The sequence below is a fragment of the Canis lupus genome, chromosome 29, assembly GCF_003254725.2.
Source record: "Canis lupus dingo isolate Sandy chromosome 29, ASM325472v2, whole genome shotgun sequence".
NCBI classification, from domain to species: Eukaryota; Metazoa; Chordata; class Mammalia; order Carnivora; family Canidae; genus Canis; species Canis lupus.
Genome location: NC_064271.1, coordinates 16,776,841 through 16,798,621, shown reverse-complemented (window position 1 = coordinate 16,798,621; position 21,781 = coordinate 16,776,841). Strand labels below are relative to the sequence as shown.

Here is a 21,781-nt window from a genome sequence, read left to right as displayed (position 1 = left end):
AGGTCATGATCTCAGGATCATGAGATCGAGCCACATGCCACACTCCATCCATGCTGGGTATGTAGTCTGCCTAAGATCCCCTCCCTCTCCTCCTGTTCCTTCCCTGCCTCCCTCCCCTTACTGTTCACTCACTCTCTCTCCTCCCCCCCCCAAAAAAATTAAATACAAAGTAAAAACTAAACACCACTTAAAGCCAATCTCTAAAATTAAATCTCCCCCATGATGTTAAAAAGTAGGATAAGTTCTTCAATATGTGATAAAACCATTTACCAAATATTAAAATTCCCAAAAAAAAATAAAATAAAATAAAATAAAATTCCCTGTATTTAGTTCCATTTGGCTTAATCTTTACAATATTCACGTAAAAACCAAGTGAAATGTTTAACATATAAAAATATTTTCAAGTAAGTACAAAATATTCAACCTCTGGTGTTAAAGATTTACTTTAAAAGCAAACCTACCTCGGTACTACTCTTTTCTACCTGTCTGAACCTGTCAGTGGATTCCTCCTTACCCCTGAGAAATTGATTGTATTCCTTGTTGCGTTCAAGTTTCAACCTTTCCTTAATATAAAAACCAAAAGGTAATGTTAAAATTCCAACTTCAGGAAAAAGTACCTTTATGTCTAATCAAACTCATACAGACTAAGAGATCTTACCCCAAATCAAGCTTTCTTAATAATTTCAAGGATACAAGTAGTTGCAAGGCACAAGAGAGACAGGAAGAGGTCTCAAACCACCAATGCAATTCCCCATATCCTTTCTCGCCACATGAAAATAAGCATTACTACATGCTTAGGTGCAGGTTAATACAGGCAGTCTTTAATAGAAGGGAGCTGCTTCCATCAAAAAAGCATTCATAAATAAATCTGTCCCACTAGTAAATGCATGAATGTGCTTGCCAGGAGATGTTATTAGCATGTTTCCAAGGAGATCTGACCAGGTTACCTTCCTTCTTTCCTTCTCAAGACACCTCCTGCCTCTATTCCCCCATCTCACTCACAAAAGACCTACTACTAATCATTTCTTTCACAAGTATCAAGAAGGTTGATTACATTTTAAACATAAAAAGGTAAAATTAGGGATCCCTGGGTGGCGCAGCGGTTTGGCGCCTGCCTTTGGCCCAGGGCACGATCCTGGAGACCCAGGATCTGGTCCCACATCGGGCTCCTGGTGCATGGAGCCTGCTTCTCCCTCTGCCTGTGTCTCTGCCTCTCTCTCTCTCTCTCTCTGTGCTATCATAAATAAATTTTAAAAAAATTTAAAAAAAAGGTAAAATTATCACAGACACTAAAATATTATAATGTAAATGTTCTGTTGAAACACATGCTACATTAGGAAATGTTTTTAAGCCTTAATATCTCCAACTATCATTGAAAAAGCACAATCTAAAAAAAAAAAATTAAAGATTTAACTAGGTCATCTTTTGAAACTTATTATGTTTGTCTTATGTACTATGTCATGATGGGTGACCTAGCTTGGAAATTGAGTCTCTACCAGAGGCATGCAGTGTTTTATCACTACCACCTCTGAAAAGTAAGTACATGTATTCATAGAGTGAATAGAAACACATTCAAAAAGCCCCAGACCTCACCCCACATCAAAGCTCAGTATACTCTCATCCACTTATGTCACTGAAAACCCTGATGCACAGCATTAACTTCACAGAAACCAATGCTGAAAAATGTAAATTCTAAATACTCGATTAATTCACGTATTAAACATATATCACATCATTATAAACATTATGTTCAAAAGTTCTGTTAAAAACAGCACAACTAGAGACCCCACAGATTTTTTTAAAAGGCATATATTCAAGAATGGGAAATGATATAATCTTCTGCTTGTATTTAAGTCAGGAGTTCATTCTTTAATTATTTTGACACCTCAAAAAACTAATACCCACAATAACTTCCTATCCACTTACCTTGGCAGATAGCCTCTCATCAATAGGAAGAGAAACTCCAAGAGTAGATGGATCTGCTTCACTTGTGGACAGAAAATTTTTCTGTAGGTATACACATTAAAAAAATATTAGTTTATTGCCTTTATAAAATGTTTCATAAATGTGTCTTTACATTCTATTTTCTAAACTATTACATTATACAGAGCAAAAGAATGAAATGGAGATGAAGACAAAGTACAAAAGCAAATAGAAAACAGAATTTTCTTCCAATCAGCAAGTCCCTTAAGAAGAGAATCACATCTTAATTTTCATTTGCAACATATATATTCTAGATGATTAAAAAGCATGGGTAAAAGTAAACTCTTACCCAATTTATATTTCTTTTCTAAGCCACATATTCCTCATTCTCAGTGCTCTACTATTCTTTGGCAAACTTAAGGCAAATTCAAACTTCCTCACCAATATTCACATACCTGCCGCAGTAATGTTTTTTACTAATTTTCCTGCAATAATTTATGAGGGGATGTCCATTCAAATGCCAAAAGATATTAACTATGAACACTGTTTCCTTATGTGTACTTCCATTCTTGTTCATTAAACACTCAGATAACAGTGTATTAAAACAGCATATGACCAGGAATCACAAGACTGGACTCCAGGACTAGCCTGGACTATTATATATATACAATATATGATAATATACTTACTTAGTAAAGTAAATTTACTTTAATAAGTAAATAAGGTATCACTGAGTCTCAATTTACAAATAAGTTGTGGTACAAAAGCTAATTTGAAAGTTGGTTGTATAGAACTCTAAACTTATTTGTCCAGAGAAAAAAATAGAATACCTGAGTAGATCCCTGAGTCAGTTTAACCCCTATATAAAAAGTACACTATAAACCTAGCCATTTTGTACAGTGATACATGTATAAAAAACATACTCAGAGTTCCAACCCTAGGAAGACAGAGATACAGCATCCCCACTCCTTCATTAGGCAATTCCCACTCCCAACAGAGGCCCAGAATGATGTTTGAAATTTTCAGGACAATGAAAAAAAAAATAAACAATAAGGACCATATAGTGAGCTATTCAAAAAGCTGAACTTTAGACATTGTCTCATTCATTCAATAAATACTGATTGCTAACTATGTACCAAACTGTTCGATATATCTGCGATTCATCAATGAAGAAAAAGAAAGATCCCTACCTAAAGCTTATATTCAAGCAAAGAAAAACAAGAAATAATAAACATAATGAAGAGTATGGTATGTTAGAAGATGATATTGAGTGTTGTGACAATTAAAAAGAACAAACTACAGTAGTTCAGGCTTCTAGAGGATGGGAGTGAGAAGAACAGAAATCTAGTGTTCCCTTTTGGACATGCTCAATATAAGTAAGATACCCTTAGATTTCTAAGATAGGTAGTCAAATAGAAAGTGTGAGGTTCAGGAGAGAAGTCTGGTCTGGAAATATACATTACTAATTCAAATTAAAAACTGTTCTTCTGAGAATATGTTCTCTCTGTACTTTTATATTTTTTTTTTAAAAATATTTATTTATTTATTCATTCAGAGAGAGAGAGAGAGAGAGAGAGAGGCAGAGAGGGAGAAGCAGGCCGGGAGCCCAACGCGAGACTCGATCCTGGGTCTCCAGGATCACACCCTGGGCCGCAGGAGGCGCCAAACTGCTGCGCCACCAGGGCTGCCCTCTTTGCACTTTTAAATGGTCAAGTGTCTTCTAAAAACTGGAAAGAAGATGGTAGTTGTTTAATGGTTCTCGGTAAAATTTAAGCATTTAATTTTTTAATTTAAATATCCATGTAATTCAAAAGTCTAGAAGCCACAAAAAAAAAAAATCTAAAAAGAACAGGATTTGGAAACTACAGATTCTAGGGGTCAAGGAAGCCACTGAAGCCACCTACCGAAATCCTATGTAATTTTTTTTCCCCCATGCGTTCCTTTCCATGCCCAGGTACCTTCTCATACATCAACCAAAATTTGTCTCTTGCATATAAGGGACTATTGCTCCTCTATCACAAACATATTCTTGATAACACAATGTTGAAAACTCCTTTATATCAATTTGAATTTAAAGATTTGTATTTCTTTATCTTTTTCCCGTTTATAAATGCAATTTCTTCCTATGCTTCCTATCATCATTCTTTTTTAAAATCTTATATGTGACACACCTGGGTGGCTCAGCATTTTGAGCATCTGTCTTCGGCTTAGGGCGTGATCCTGGAGTCTGGAGATCAAGTCCAGGATTGGGCTCGCTGCATGGAGCCTGCCTCTCCCTCTGCTTATGTCTCTGCCTTTCTCTGTATCGCTCATGAATAAATAAATAAAATCTTTTTAAAAAATAAAATCTTATATGTTATGGAGGTACCTGGGTGGCTCAGTCGGTTAAGCATCTGCCTTCAGCTCAGGTCATAATCTCAGAGTCCTGAGATCAAGCTCCCTGCTCAGCAGGGAGTCTGCTTCTTCCTCTCCCTCTGACCCTCCTCCCCACTTGTGCTGTCTCAAATGAAGTCTTTAAAAAAAAAAATAAAAGGAGGGCAGCCCCAGTAGTGCAGCGGTTTAGCGCCGCCTGCAGCCCGGGGTGTGATCTTGAGGACCTGGGATCGAGTCCCACGTCGGGCTCCCTGCGTGGAGCCTGTTTCTCCCTCTGCCTGTGTCTCTGTCTCTCTCTCTCTCTCTCTCTCTCTGTGTTTCTATGAATAAATAAAATATTTTTTAAAAAATAAATAAAATAAATAAAAGAATAAAATCTCCTATCTACAAAGTAATGTAAGATCCATGAGTGAAAATGGCAGATATCAGAGGAAAACCCCATCCAAAAAGGAGTGGTGAGAGAGGGGGAGAATACTGAAGTACAAGGCCAGGGAGATAGGCTAGAACATGAAAGACTTCACATGCCATGCTAAGGAATATGTATTTTTATTCTGAAGGTCAGTGAGGAGACACTGAAGTATTTGTAATGGACAGGATGATTCTAGAAAAGTAGGGTGAAGAACAGATTGAAAATTAGTGGAAGGAGAGGAGCTAAAAATCTGTAGCAGTAATTTAAAATAAACATAAGAATCTCTAATATGCAGAATAGTTTTAAAACAGTTACCAAGCTCTTCACAGGCTGCTTAAGAAGGTATGCTTCACACATACCAAATTAAAAATCTAATCTAGGGGCACCTGGCAGGCTCATTCTATAGATCATGCAACTCTTAATCTCAAGATCAGAGAGAGAGAGAGAGAGAGAGAGAAAGAAAATAAATAAATAAATTTCCTTTTTAAAAAAATCTAATCAGATCCTACCCTATCTACTTACATCATTATTTTTTACTACTCTCAAAAAGAATCTACTCTAACCGACTCAGACTGGCAAATCACATGTTTCATTCATACAAAGCAAAAGCCTACCCTCCAAGTCCTTCCTTCTCTATTCCCCATCTGAAAAGCTTCTGCTCCTTGATCTGCCCTCCAGAATATCCAAATTCTATCCATTTTATATGTTTTACAAAATAACACGGTGAGGTCTTTCCTGATCAATACAGCCTTTTCAGTTACCTCAACAACCAGATTTAAGACCCTTGAAGACAGATTCTTCTTCATAAGTGCTTAAAACTTGTTGGTTAAATGAACGGATGTGTGAGATTCTTTTTATAAAGTTCTATAAAACTATAATGTTTTTGTTTTCCAATATAAATTTACAAATGCAATCCATGGATTTGGGTGCAAAAATAGTGACAACACAGTTAAAAACATCTTAGAATATCCTATTATTTTGATTGATCTTAATGTGATTAGCATAATTTGAAGAAAAAACTGGCATGCTGAAAACAAATGAGTTTATGATAGCTGTGCAATGTCTCTAAAAGATGCATAAGAAAGCAACAAAAATAAATGCAAAGCAGGAATCATAAAGAATGCTTGATTGTACTAATGAAAAATTATAATGTATAGACTGCCATCTTGGTAAAAGCAAGGATACAAAATGTTATCATTCAAAAGTCTCAAAATCACAAGTGAAGTTATTTTCATTAGTTTGAGAGCAACATCATAAATGAAAATAATTGCAAGCTAAAAATTAAAAAAAACAAAAACAAAAAACATTTTGCAGGCAACCCTACCTTCCTTTTTGCTTGTGTAATACCCTGAAGTCAAAGAAAACAAACCAATGATAAAATATATTCAAAGTTCTTTCTCTCCATGTGCAAATCAGAGTAAGTAAGAGATCACTTATACATTTGGAACAAAAATTACAAAGTATTAAAAAACTATAGAATATCTTGGGATGAGTAGAAATATCATGATTGTTTAAAATAATTTGATAACCTAAAAAGTAAATTGCATTTCAAAACTTATAAGAAATCTTTAAGTTTAGCAATTACAGAATTTAACCAAATATAGTTAAAACAAGGGTTCTGCTAAGTAAATAGATTAAACCATAAAGCAAAGACTTTGGCAGCTAAATAAATGAAGTTTTCATAAACTTAAACTGGCAGGAAAATAAGTAGCAACTAGAATTCCATGTGTCATTTTAATCCACAGTCATGGGGAATGGAGGAGTAGGGAATTATAACAGGGCTATTTTAAACCATGGTAACTCTACAGAAAACAGGAACAATCAGAACTCACAATCTCATTTAAAATAAAAAACCACTACCCTACTGTAAAGATCAAGAATCTGTTATTTCATGGCACCAGTCCTGAGCATCAGTTTTTTTCTACCACTGTCACATATAATCCCTTAACTTTCACATTAACATCCTGTTAGGTATCAATGAAAATCTAAAAATTAACACACATAACCTTAGAAAATAAATTTAGATGAATTCTGAAGCATAAGATCCAGCTAACAGAATGTATTACCTGAGTAAGATAGCGTCTGTAATCTTGCCTTAATTCTTCTTTTAGTTTATGTTTCTTCCGTTCATAATCTTCCCCAAGTGGTAAACTTAATCCATAATCAATTCCTAAAAACAGAACAACTTAAGTAACATAGCTCACTTTTAAACCAATCCCAATTTCAATACAATCTGATGTCACCAAAGCACAGTAGGAAAGAACACAGTCATGTTGATTCTGAGACTGGGCTCAGGATAAGAAATTGTTTATTTAAAATGTTTCAGCAGTTCATACATTCACACCTATGGAAAATATCCCTCCCACCCATGAAATCCAGTCACCCAGTTCTCCTGCCCAAAACAACTAACGTTACGGTTTCTTGTATTTCCTCCCAGAGACTTTACACATCTATAAACAGAGACTTTTAAATTACTCTGTGTGCATATATCTGTATATTTACTTCTTCCCACTTAGATACATGGTTCTGCATTGTTTGGCATCTGGCTTTTTCACAGAGCACAAAACTAAAGCAAAGGAAAGCTGATTAACTTTATTTCTTCACTTAATGCTACTGAAATTCTATAAAAATAAATACCTACCAAAAAACATATCTGCAACAATTTTAAGGTCTGTTTTCCAGTTTGTGAAAATTAATAATGTGATTTGTTTTACTCTAAGAATATCTTTGTTATAATATGTTTCAGAAAAAATTATCAAAACTTATGTGTGGGGAGGAAAAAAAAAACTAAGTGTGGCTGAGGCTGAAATTTCCAAAAACTTTTAAAGTTAAGCCACCAAATTCTGATTTCATATAAATTGATATTAATTTTTATTGTAAAATATACATAAAATTTACCATTTTAACTGTTTTCAAGCATACAATAATTCAGTGGCATTAAGTATATTCACAATACTGTGCAACCATCATCACACACACAAAACTAAGGCCATTTCCAGTTTTTTTTCATCATCCCAAACACAAACTCCACAGAAGGATGTTAATTTTTTTAAGAAAAACTTTAATTTTGAGTCATGTTTCCTTACGTAGAGTTCAAATTCAAATTACATTTTGGGGTGATGACAATAGTGATGGCTGTACAACTTATAAATACACTAAAAACCAGAGCTGTACAATTTCAATGGGTAAACTTTATGGTATGTAAACTATATCTTGATAAATCTGATATCTTGATAAATTATATACTTCCAAAATATTTTTAATAGTAAAATACTATGTCAAGAAATACAGATCCAGATGAGTATTTAGATTTTTGAAGCTCCTCTCCTTTTTTTTAGTCCTACTATATAATACCACAGTATTAAAAATTTGACATTTCTAAATGAAATGATTTTCCTTAATGATTCAGCTACAAAGAATACAGATGAAATAATTAACCATAGTTTATAAACTGGTATGGGTATCACTATTTTTGTGTCTTATTCCCTCACAATGCAGCTAAATGATGGGACTTTTCATAAAAGTGTCATATAACTGCTTTATTACATCACTGAAATATTTCAGGGGGAAAGGTCCAAGCAATATAAATATAAATGGATGTCTGCTGATTTTATGGAATACTAAATTCCACTTTCTACCATAAACACCATGGAATTCTCTTGATAAACACTTTTAGCCTACATAATCCTGATAATAGTGAGTAAAGCAGGTATCCTTAGGGATGCCTCTCACTCGTGCTCCCAACTCTCTCCTAAAAGAATTTAAACTATCCCATAGCTTAGAATTTTAAATCATACAAGAAAGCATTCTTTCCTTTCTATGTGAGAGAACACAGAAATCTAAACCTTAAAGATACAGAATTTAAGCCTAAAGATAGAAATAGTTTTGATTCCCACATTCAGAATGGAGTATCACACATAGAGCTAAATTATAAAGTCAATGAAGGTAAGGCCGTGTTTTATTCAATTTTATTTATTTATTTTTTTTAAAGATTTTATTTATTTATTCATGATAGTCACACAGAGAGAGACAGAGAGGCAGAGACACAGGCAGAGGGAGAAGCAGGCTCCATGCTGGGAGCCCGATGTGGGATTCAATCCTGGGTCTCCAGGATCGCGCCCCGGGCCAAAGGCAGGCGCCAAACCGCTGCGCCACCCAGGGATCCCTTTATTCAATTTTATAATGCCTGGTATATATAAGAAATGTTCAATGAGTAAATGTATAAATGAATACATGAATGAATGCCTAAATAAAAGGAAATAATGAGAGGAAGAGAAAAAGCACACAATTCTAATTTATTTCTGCTTTTAGGCAGTCTGCATGGACAGGAAGTATGATCATAACTAGTAACTAAAGTTGCTTATCTCTAGTCACAATAGATACTCTATTGTGGCAAGGAGAAAAAGAAAATGCTGCAAGGATGATGCCTCCCAACATGTTAGGATTTCCAACACAGGGAAGCAATAATTTACAACTTTCTGAAAAGACATTTAAGGTAGGTTTTTAATACAGGTTTTCAATTCTGCTTGGTGGATTTATGTGGAAGAATAGAAATTAAAATGTGATTTTCACTTATAAACTACTATATATACTAAGTTCAATTTCATTATCAAGAGTATCTGGCTCTTACTATTGACACATAGTATTTGTAATAATTGTCTTAAAAGACAAGGAAGAATGCATACGGATTGCCTTCTGAACTACTTTAAATTTTAAGTTTAAGATTTAGTCAACAAAAAATACTTTTTAACTGTTATTTTTGTCATCTAGTACCAACATTTTATGGCATTAGAGGTAGGTCAGAGAAATAAAATTAAAAACTGTAGGAACACTTTAAATATTCTGTTCATTTTAAACTATGCATTAACTATGACATCTCAATTGACTTAATGAACTACAAAACATGGTCAGACTTACTTATTCAGAGCAGTTGTCTTATGATGGTTCTAGTGGCAAGTAAAGCATTAGTGTCATCTTAGGGTCATTTGAAGTGATGTCACTTCAAGTACATCAGTGACTCTAAGACAGTTAACATTATGCTTCAGAACTATATTAATCACAAGTATTAGTTTCTACAGTAGTTTTGGGCTATATAAACTATTCAAAACTAAAGTATGCAATGTTTTTATAATTAATTTACCTAACATAGCACTCATAATAAACACTTTATGTAACAAATTACTATGGAACACTTAGTTTTTTTCTTTTGTTGTACTACCATGAGAAGTTATTACATAAAAACAATCAAGACCAATTATAGGAGATAATAATTGAACTTTCCATAAGCAGGCAACTTCTCAACAGACATGATTGCTTTAACTGAGAACACTGTACTCAAACTTTAGTATAAAGAGGAGTATTATACATGACTCATTTGACTTGTACAAAACTGAACAATAGCAGAATGTCTGATATTCATTCACAATAAGAGAAATCTAAGACTACAAATGCTAAAAAGAATGACAAAAATGTAACTAAAAATTAGTCAAAACAAAAAAACAACAATTTCCTGTTGTCTATAGGACAACAGGAAAATCTTTAACATTAAATGTAATTTTTTAGCTTTATCTAAACCTCAGAGCTGCTCTGCGGTTTAGCGCTGCCTTCGGCCCAGGGCATGATCCTGGAGACCCAGGATCGAGTCCCACATCAGGTCAGGCTCCCTGCATGGAGCCTACTTCTCCCTCTGCCTGTGTCTCTACCTCTCTCTCTCTCTCTCATGAATAAATGGAAATGGAAATGGAAATGGAAATGGAAAGGGAAGGAAAAGAAAGAAAAGAAAAGAAAAGAAGAAAAGAAAGAAAAGAAAAGAAAAGAAAAGAAAAGAAAAGAAAAGAAAAGAAAAGAAAAGAAAAAAAAGAAAAGAAAAGGACGGCAGCCCCGGTGGCGCAGCGGTTTAGCGCCGCCTGCAGCCCAGGGCGTGATCTGGAGACCCTGGATCAAGTCCCACATCAGGCTCTCTGCATGGAGCCTGCTTCTCCCTCTGCCTATGTCTCTGCCCCTCTCTCTCTCTGCATCTCTATGAATAAATAAATAAAATCTTTAATAAAAAAAAGAAGAAAGAAAGAAAGAAAGAAAGAAAGAAAGAAAGAAAGAAAGAAAGAAAGAAAGAAAGAAAAAGAAAGTAAGTAAGTAGGCAGGCAGGCAGGCTGGTTGGTTTAAGAGACTGAGGCAAGAGGACCTGGAGATTATTGACAACTCTTTTGCTACAGAGTCACCTAGAAATTGACAGTAGCTGGAGGAACATAAAGGATTTTATAAAATAGGAGATATTACAGCAATGCTTGTATTCTGACATAAATGATCTAATGGAAAGGAAACATAATTTATGATCCAGAATGTAGATGAAAACTGATGCAGTGATAATATTTTCAGTGAAAATGGACAGAATGCTATTTAAGTAGAAGGGGTAGTCAAAGTTGCAATGACAATCTATAGTAACAGGAGACAAGGCAAAATATACAGTACAGATGACGGTGAGCTGGCAGATACAGGGTGGGAGACAAGGGTAAGTTCTAATTGCTTCTATTTGCAGTGAGATACAAGTAAAACCATTGGCAAGGGGATGGGGAATGGAGTTTAAGGAGGGAGGAAAGAGGAAATGGCTGTCTTATAGAATAGGATAGCACTAGATTAGGGAAATGTAATAGAATCACCAACAGCAGTGAGGACACACCTTAGGTCAGCAGTCAGTACTTCAAAGAAAGAACAATTACATGGTTCTGGTTTCTCTCTACCCAAATTCAGCTACATACATACCAGCACACAACGAGTGCAGAATTGGATTTAACAAGAGTTGAGATTTTCCCAAATAGAAAGTAAGATAAAGGGGGGATCCCTGGGTGGCACAGCGGTTTGGCGCCTGCCTTTGGCCCAGGGCGCGATCCTGGAGACCCGGGATCGAATCCCACGTCGGGCTCCCAGTGCATGGAGCCTGTTTCTCCCTTTGCCTGTGTCTCTGCCTCTCTCTCTCTCTCTGTGTGTGACTATCATAAATAAATAAAGAAAAAAATATTAAAAAAAAAAGAAAGTAAGATAAAGGGAAAAAGAGGCAAGAAAGAGGAGAGTGTGCAAGGGAGTCAATATACTGGACACAGAATTTAGGCTGCATAAGGAAGGAAATAATGAGAGTAGGGCCTTTAAGGGAGAAGAATAAACAGACAGTAAGTCCTGGTAATGTCAATTATTTGGTATACTTGTTGGAGGCAGGATACAAAAGAAAATTAGCAGAAAAAACTGGAAGTAGTCATTAAAGAAAATATTTGCAACTTTATTCAGTCACTGGTAACAGAGATCCAAGATGAGACTGTTGGAGTGGGTGGCTGAGGAAGAATGGAAAATATCACAAGATGAAGAAGTCAAGAAACTGAAGAGGTAATAAATGTTTAAGGAATCAGATGAATGGCTTGAATCTATAAATAACTGCAGTAAGAACCAAGTGAGCACAAGAGACCAATGTCACAAATTTCAAAGGTGTTGGGATTATAGCGAGGACAGGAGACATGATAGTATGGAAGTCCCAAAAAAGAACATGGCATTTACTCCAATTCCAGCTTAAACAAGGGAAGAATACATAGCACAGCTTATGGCACATACTGAGCACTCAATCTAGGATAGTTGGTAGTAGTAGTAACAACAGCAGCAATAGCAGAAAGAATAGCAGACTTTAATATTTTTATTGATCTTTCAAACATCAGGATCCTTCTTAATTATCTTTATTGGTTTCCCTTGTCAAATATATAAGGTATCAGTCAGTTAAAGTTTTCTGGCAAATCCCAAAATACTGATTTTAAGCACTTTCTACCATGGAAAGCAAAGCAATCTTTCCCAGACAAGCCCAATTTTTAAAAAGTGAGGAATAATATACATAACAAAAAACACAATCTTAAGCATATTGCTCAATTTGTACAAATGTATGCTCTATTGTAACAACCCAGATTTTTTTCCACATCACAAAGCACACTTACATTCCTTCCCCATCAATACCCTCTCCAGAGCTTATAAGTGTTCAGACTTCTATCAATGTGGATGTGTTGGAGCTGTTCTTGAACCTCAAAAAAGCAGGAAGTTTGTGATCTTTTACATTTTACTTCTTTCACTCAATATTACATCTGTGAGACTCAGCCACATAGCTATATGTGGCAATGGTTCATTCTTTCCAGTTTGTGTCTTTCATTATATGAATATCTCACAACTTTTTTTAATCCATCTTACTGTTAACACATTTGAGCTGTTTCCTGCTGTTTAGGAGAGTGGGGGAAGCACTAATATGAACAAAATTCCATTGACATTCTTCTAGATGTCTTTTGGTGAACACATGTATTTCTCTTGGCTTTATTCCTGGGAGTGGAATTCTTGGGTCATTAGATAAGGTCACAGAGTTTAGCAGATATTGCCAGTTTTTCAAAGTTGCACCGTTAGCCATTCCTACAAACAATGAATGAGTTCCAGTTGATCCACATCCTTGCCCACTCTTGGTATTGTAACTTCTTTAAATATTAGACATTATACTTGTGTGCAATACTGTCTCACTATAGTTTCAATTTGTATTTTCCTAACAATTAATGATGCTGAGCACTTTTGCAATGCATTTGGATTTTCCTCTTTTGAGAACAGCTATTTAAGTCTTTTGTCCATTTTCAGAACTGCGTGGTCTTTTTCTTATTATCTAAATTTTATACATACAGATGTATACATACATATAAACCTAAGTAGATTTTATACACATACCTATGGCTGCCTTTTCCCATTCTTATGTATTGTGATGAACAGTTCTTAATTTTAATGAAGTCCATTTTATCAAACTTCTCTTTTATGATTAATTCTCCTTGTGTCTGATTTAAAAAATCCTCACCTATCTCCAACATCTCAAAGACATTCTCATATGTTTTCTCTAAGAGCTCTATAGTGTTAAGTTTTACCTTCAGGTCAGTGATCTCTCTTGAATTAATAGTCTATGTAGTGTGAGGTACAGGTTAAAAGTTTCTTTTTTTCCTCTTCTTTAGTATGGATGTCTAACTTACCCAGCACTATTTACTAGAAAGACTATTCCTTTTCCCACTGAACTGCAGAAGCACCTATGTCATAAATCAAACATCTGTTACAAGCAGGTGTGTTTCTATCCTCTTTATTCTGTCCCAGTGGTCTGTCTAAACTCCTGCCAAAACTAAATGGTCTTAATTACTATAATTTCATACCAAGTCTTTATATATAACACTAAGTTTTCCAACTTTGTTTCCAACTTTTTCTTCAAGAATGGATTTCCAAGTTCTTTTTACTTCCTTATAAATCAGCTATCAAAAAGCCTGCTGGTATTGCACTAATCACCAAGCACACTGAAATGGTGCAGCAATCTTACAAATCAATGGGAAAATTGAGTTCTGTGATCTTCATGAACTTTTGCCAAAGAGGAAGAAAAAAAAAAAAAAAACCCTCTCTGTCATTTATAAACATAGGGAAATAAGAAAAAAGAAACTAATAATAAGAAAAAAGAAACTAATAATTACCTAGTACACTGAAATTTAAAACATCAGAAACACTGAGAATTAAAATATTTTAATTTGGGCAGCCCTAGGTGGCTCAGCAAAATTTAGTGCTGCCTTCAGCCTGGGGCCTGATCCTGGTGAACAACATTCTTGTAGACGTCTTTTGGTGTTGAAAGACTTCTAATCTACAACCATAATGGTCTCTCCATATACTTGCACATTCTTTCTCTGATACATTTTGTAGTTTTTCATGTGTAAGTCTTGCGCATTGTGTTAAATATACTTTTTTTAAAAAAGATTTTATTTACTCATGAGACCCAGAGAGAGGGGTAGAGATATATACAGGCAGAAGGAGAAGTAGGCTCCCTACAGGGAGCCTGATGCAGGATTCAATCCCAGGACCCCAGAATCATGACCTGAGCCAAAAGCAGATGTTTAACTACTCAGCCGCAGGTGCCCTGAGAATAATTTTTTAAATGCAATTTAAAGGACTAATTTTAGTGTCCATTTGGCTGGGCCATGGTACCCAGATATTTGGTCAAATGTTATTACGGATGCTTCTGTGAGAGTGTTTTTTGGGTGAGATAAACATTTAAATTGGTAGACACTAGGTAAAGCAACCTGCCCTCCATAATGTGAGTTGGCCTCATCCAATCAATGCAAGGCCTTAACAAAGACTGATCTTTCCCAAGCACAAAGGAATTCTGGCAACAATCTCCAGACTTAGAACTGCAACATCAACTCTTCCCTAGTCACCAGCTTCACAGCTTACCTGGCAGATACTAGACTTTTCAGCCTCCATAATCACAAGCCTATTCCTTAAATACTTTTCTCTATAGATATGTATGTGTATTTATGTATTATATATATATACATATACACACATATACATAAAATATGTGTAATATTAATACATTTTACTTTTACACACACACACACACACACATCCTAATGGTTCTCTGAAGAATCCTAACAAATACAGTGACATTTTTTAATTGCTGGATTTGAAGATTCATCTAAGTTTAACCTAACATTTTTTTCATGTTAAGGAGAACATATTTGATAAATTTTAATAATTCTTTAAATCATGAAATTCTATCAAATAATTTACTGAAAATATTAATTTTTTTAGATTTATTTATTTATTCATGAGAGACAGTAAGGAGAGAGAGAGAGACAAAGAGGTAGAGACACAGGGAGAGGGAGAAGCAGGCCCCAAGCAGGGAGCCTGATGGGGACTTGATCCCGGGTCTCAAGGATCACACCCTGGGCTGAGGGTGGCACTAAACGGCTAAGCCACCCGGGCTGCCCTGAAAATACTAAATTTCTTAATGGATTTCTTCTATGAATTTAGTTTTTTAAAATAAATTTCAACATTGTCATATTTAAACGCCAACCTCTCTACCAAGAGACATACTGACTCAGTAAATCTTCACTTAATATTTATTGAGCACCACCCATATGCCAGGTATTTTGCTTTGCTAGTCTTGGGGTGATGAACAGGTATATAAATCCTTGCCCAAAGGAACAGCGTCTAGACAGTATACAAGCAAGCATATAATTTCAATATAATATGTGCTATTTGACAACTTCCATAACCCACTGCAAGTACCAATTTGGTATACAATGAATTTTCTTTTCACCCAGAGATAAAGGCTGGTTAAGACAGTTTTATGCCCAGGTCTACGTTACCTTTTCTAACTCAAATTTCAGTTTCTTTTTTGGAGTATAACAGGCTATTTACTGTTTATAAGTCATTTCTAAGTTGCAAAAATTTTCTCTTCATGTTTTATCCTTGTATTCCCCCATTCAATCATGGCTGCCACAATTAGACAGACAGAAAGGGCAAGGACACTTTTGTCTTGCATCTGTAATGAAAACCTTAGCAGCAGACAGTAACTGCTCCAGGTCTGTCAAATAGATGCATCCCATTGCTTCTTAATCTCAAAAGGTTATGGTTGTGCCCCTGTATTATAAATCACAAAACTAGTATTTTTAAATACAGAACAGAATCCATGCTACCCAATATAGAAAATGAAGAAAGGGTTATATACAAATACACATATGTACAGTCTAATCATGAAATTATATATAAGATAATGCTTAAGAACAGAGAATGGAAAAGGGGGTTGAAAATGTCACAAATTTTCATGTTATACTGTTCTGTACTTTTGTTTTTTTATTCATTTTATTTAGATTAAATTTTCCAACATATAGTATAACATCCAGTGCTCACCACATCACAAAACTCTCCACTGTCAAATTATTTTACATTTTTCCCCATGGTGACAAACTATATTATTTGAACTAATTTCTTTCCAGTTTTACTGAGAAATAATTGCTATCTATTAATGTGTAATCTTAAGGCATACAGTTTGACTGATTTATATATACTGTGGAATAACTATCACAATAGGTTCTGCTAACATCCATCTTCTGGTTTAGATACAATGAAAAGTCAAAAAAAGAAAAACCTTTTCCTTCTGATGAGAACTCTTAGGACTTCCTCTCAACAAATTTCCTATACATCACACAGCAATGTTAGCTATAATCATCATGCTATACATTATTTCCCTACTATATATGTATTCACTTATTTATTTTTACTTAAATTCAATTAATATATATTATTAGTTTTAGAGGTAGAGGTCAGTGATTCATCAGTCTTAGATAGTGACCAGTGCTCATTATATCACATGCCCTCCTTAATGTTCCATCCCCTCAGTTTGTTTCCTATGATTAATAGTCTCTTATGGTTTGTCTCCTCTGATTTCATCTATTTTTTCCTCTCTTCTATGATCCTCTGTTCTGTTTCTTAAATTCCACTTATGAGTGAGATCATATGATAATGGTCTTTCTCTGATTGACTTATTTCACTTAGTAAAATACCCTCTAGTTCCATCCACGTTATTGCAAATGGCAAATTTTCATTTTTTTGATGGCTGAGTAATAGTCCATTGTGTGTGTATGTGTATCTTCACTATCCATTCATCTGTCAATAGATATCTGAGCTCCTTCCATAGTTTGGCTGTTGTGGACATTGCTGCTATAAACATTGGGGTGCAGGTGCCCCTTCAGATCACTACATTTTTATCTTTGGGGTAAATACCCAGTAGTGTAATTGTTGGTTGTAGGGTAGCTCTATTTTCAATTTTCTGAAGAACCTCCATACTGTTTTCCAGAGTTGCTGCACTAGCTTGCATTCCCACCACCCATGCAGGAGGGTTCCCCTTTCTCCACATCCTTGCCAACATCTGTTATTTCCTGTTTATTTTAGCCATTCTGACTGGTGTGAGGTAATACCTCATTGTGGTTTTGATTTGTATTTCCCTAATGCCAAGTGATGCTGAGCATTTTTTCATGTATCTGTTGGCCATTTCTTTGGAGAAATGTCTGTCCATGTTTTCTGCCCATTTCTTGACTGGATTATTTGTTCTTTGGGTGTTGAGTTTGATAAGTTCTTTATAGATATTGTATACTAGCCCTTTATCTGATATGTCATTTGCAAATATCTTCTTCCATTCTGTTTATTTTTAAACCCTAGCACTTATTTATATCATAACTGGAAATTCAAACCTTTTGTTTTTTGGGGGGTTTTTTTTATTTTTTTTTAGTTTCTTTTTTTTTATTTTTTTTTTATTTTTTTATTTATTTATGATAGTCAGAGAGAGAGAGAGGCAGAGGGAGAAGCAGGCTCCATGCACCGGGAGCCCGACGTGGGATTCGATCCCGGGTCTCCAGGATCGCGCCCTGGGCCAAAGGCAGGCGCCAAACCACTGCGCCACCCAGGGATCCCTATACTCTCTGCCCCCACTATTCACCTACCACAAGTCTGGTCCCTTTTTCTGAGTTTGGTTTTGTTTGCTTAGATTCCAAATGATCATGCAATATCTGTCTTTCTCTGACTTACTTCACTGAGCATAATGCCTTCAACTCACCAACAGTGTGCAAGGGTTCCATGTCAGCATTTGTTATCTCCATCTTTTTTATGATGGCCACTCTAACAGACATGAGGTGATCTCTAGGTAGTTTTAATTTGCATTTTCCTGATGACTAGTGATGCTGAGCATCTTTTCATGTATCTTTGGTCTAATTTTAAGGCCACAATTATTCAAGCAAGTCAGTAACTGAATGCTGATGTTATAAAATTAATCAAGTTATATATTATTCTCTAATAAGATTCAATGTGCAAAAATAATTATTGCTTCAGTTGGCAAAAACAAACATTCTTATGAAACCTAAATTCTACATAACAAACAGAATAGTTTATTTTTGCAATGGGGACCTTCATTCATTCAAAAATCTTCTTTAAACACTAATGTGCCAAGCACTGTGCTAGGCAGCAAATATACAATGGCATACCATTGCAGTACAAGAGACAGTTGAGTAAGTTCAAAACTACATTTTAGGGATGCCTGGGTGGCTCAGTGGTGGAGCATCTGCCTTTGGCTCAAGGCATGGTCCCATGGTCCCAGGATCGAGTCTGCACTGGGCTACCCATGGGGAGCCTGCTTCTCCCTCTGCCTGTGTCTCTGCCTCCCTCTGTGTCTCTCATGAATAAATAAAAAAGATATTTTAAAAAAAACTACACTTTAAGGGGAGAACCAATGCAACAGGGCAGAAGGCATAAATAACCAGCACAATCTGGGAAAAGTAATAAAAGGATAAAATTACTATACAGGAAACAAGAATACATTGGAGTTGTGCAGGACTAACATGATCCTATTTGTTTTTTGAAAATATTATGAAGGGCAATGCAGAGACTTAGCGGGAGGGGGGGCTAAACCATAAAACAAACAATACTAGAAAAAAAATCTTAGAGACAGCATAGGCCTGCATAAAATAATGTTTGTGGGATTAGAGAAAAATAAACCTATTTTTAAATTTAAGCAGTAGAATCAACTGAACTTGCGTAATTACTTGCTGTGGGAGGCAAAGGGACGATAGGAGTCAAGGATGACTAGGCAAACATCTCACCAAAATACCAAAAAGTTTGAGAAGAGTAAAGGTAATCTTGCACATGCGAATTCTGAGCCCACAACATCCAAGTATAGACATCCAATAGAAAATTAGATATAGGGCAGCCCCAGTGGCGCAGCGGTTTGGCGCCGCCTGCAGCCTGGGGTGTGATCCTGGAGACCCTGGATTGAGTCCCGCATCGGGCTCCCTGTATGGAGCCTGCTTCTCCCTCTTCCTGTGTCTCTACCTCTCTCTGTGTGTCTATGAATAAATAAATAAAATTTAAAAAAAAATAAAAAAATAAAAATAATTAGATATATGGGTCAGGAATGTAATTAAAAATTGGATTGGAATATGGATTTAGGAGTCATGAATACACTGATGATATATAATGCCTATGAGTGGATGAGGTCAGCCAGAGAATGTAGGAAATGCAAAGGCAAAGGACATAGCCCAAAGGAACACCAATTAAGGAATAAGTAGAGGTCATGGTCTTTAGACTTTAAATTCTCCATCATTTGTTCATATAATAAAGAATAATTCTTCAATTCTTAATTCTCAAAAATCTATATTAAAAAAATAGAAGGTCACAAAATAAATATTTATTGTGCACCAATTATGTGCCAGTCGTCTTTTCATATGTATTCAATTAACGCCACAATAACCTTTTAAGATAGATGCCGTCTTAAGAAAATAGCTTAAATAACCTGTGCCAGGTCACAAAGGCATGACAGATACAATCCAGAGCAAGCTGTAACTCAGAATTTCAGAGTCTGTCTAACCTTACTGTGTAAAATAATCTACTATTAAACTTTTGTAAAATTATCTCTTGCAACAATCAAAATTTCAATTCAGGGCAGCTGGGGTAGCTCAGCGGTTTAGCACCGCCTACAGCCCAGAGTGTGGTCCTGGAGACCCAGGATGGAGTCCCACCTCAGGCTCCCTGCATGGAGCCTGCCTCTCCCTCTGCCTGTGTCTCTGCCCCTCCCCCTCCTCTCTGTGTATTCTCATGAATAAATAAATTCTTAAAAAAAAAATTTTCAATTCATAAAAATTTCAGGCTAGAAGATTACCCAAATTTTTATGTTACAGATAAGGAAACTGGGGTCCTTAGAGATAAAAGAGCTTTTCTAAATACTAAAATTTAAAAAGAGCTTGGGGGCACCTAGGTGGCTCGTTGGTTGGGCACTGGACTTTTGATTTCAGCTCAAGTCATGATCTCAGGGTCCTAGGATCAAGCCCCGCATCAAGTTCCACACTCAGCAGGAAATCTGCTTGAGATTCTATCCCTCTGCCCTCCCCCCTGCTCACACTTGCATGCATTCTCATGCTCTCTCTCAGATAAATAAATAATAAGAGCCTGAATAGTCAAAGGAATCTTGAGAAAGAACAAAGCTGAAGGTATCACAATCCCAGATTTCAAGATATACTACAAAGCTGTAGTCACCAAAGCAGTATGGTACTAGACTAAAGTAGAGACATGGAGAAATGCAACAGAATAGATAGCCTAGAACTAAACCAACACTTATAGGTTCAATTAACCTATAACAAAGGAGGCAACAAGATACATCTATAAAGCAAGGGAAACAAAAGCAAAAATGAATTATTGGGACTTCATCAAGATAAAAAGCTTCTGCACAGCAAAAGAAACAGTCAACAAAACTAAAAGACAACCTACAGAATGGGAGAAGATATTTGCAAATGACATGTCAGATAAAGCGCTAGTATCCAAGATCAATAAAGAACTTATTAAACTCAACACCCAAGAAACAAACAATCCAATCATGAAATGGGCAAAAGACACAAACAGAAATTTCACCAAAGAAGACATACACATGGCCAACAAGCACATGAGAAAATGCTCTGCATCACTTGCTATCAGGGAAATACAAATCAAAACCACAATAAGATACCACCTCACACCAGTGAGAATGGTGAAAATTAACAAGACAGGAAACCACAAATGCTGGAGAGGATGTGGAGAAAGGGGAACCCTCTTGCACTGTTGGTGGGAATGTGAACTGGTACAGCCACTCTGGAAAACTGTGTGGAAGTTCCTCAAAGAGTTAAAATAGAACTACCTTACGACCCAGCAATTGCACTGCTGGGGATCTACTCCAAAGATACAGATGCAGTAAAACGGCAGGACACCTGCACCCCAATGTTTATAACAGCAATGTCCACAGTAACCAAACTGTGGATGGAGCCTCTGTGTCCATCGAAAGATGAATGGATCAAGAAGATGTGGTCTATGTATACAATAGAATATTACTCAGCCATTAGAAACAACAAATATCCACCATTTGCTTCAACGTGGATAGAACTGGAGGGTATTATGCTGAATGAAGTAAGTCAATCGGAGAAGGACAAACATTATATGGTCTCATTCATTTGGGGAATATAAAATATAGTGAAAGGGAATAAAGGGGAAAGGAGAGAAAATGAGTGGGAAATAACAGTGAGGGTGACAACATGAGAGACTCCTAACTCTGGGAAACAAACAAGGGGTAGTGGAAGGGGAGGTGGGCAGGGGGATGGGGTGACTGGGTGACTGGCACTGAGGAGGGCACTTGACAGGATGAGCACTGGGTGTTATGCTATATGTTGGGAAATCGAACTCCAATAAAAAAAT

The 21,781-nt window shown here is 35.9% G+C and overlaps 1 protein-coding gene and 1 non-coding gene across 31 annotated transcripts in view; both read right to left on the bottom strand.

The window, feature by feature from the left end:
• CSPP1 (centrosome and spindle pole associated protein 1) overlaps positions 1–21,781 on the bottom strand; it is a 177,504-nt gene that overhangs the window by 137,516 nt on the left and 18,207 nt on the right. For 22 of the 30 annotated variants that reach the window (XR_007406979.1, XR_007406981.1, XR_007406977.1 and 19 more), the window contains 4 exons: positions 6,772–6,875; positions 6,030–6,053; positions 1,927–2,007; positions 462–563 (listed from right to left, as the gene is read on the bottom strand). Coding sequence is in view for 22 of the 30 variants with exons in the window: in XM_025477902.3 (XP_025333687.1) it covers positions 462–563; positions 1,927–2,007; positions 6,030–6,053; positions 6,772–6,875 (311 nt within the window). In the remaining 8 variants the exon portion in view is untranslated. The remainder of the gene's footprint in view (positions 1–461; positions 564–1,926; positions 2,008–6,029; positions 6,054–6,771; positions 6,876–21,781) is intronic. The other 8 variants (XM_035708378.2, XM_049103743.1, XM_049103750.1 and 5 more) reach the window with 3 other exon arrangements.
• On the bottom strand, positions 15,984–16,117 carry LOC112678672 (small nucleolar RNA SNORA31). The gene has a single exon (XR_003147758.1). It is a non-coding gene; the product is annotated as a small nucleolar RNA SNORA31 (small nucleolar RNA).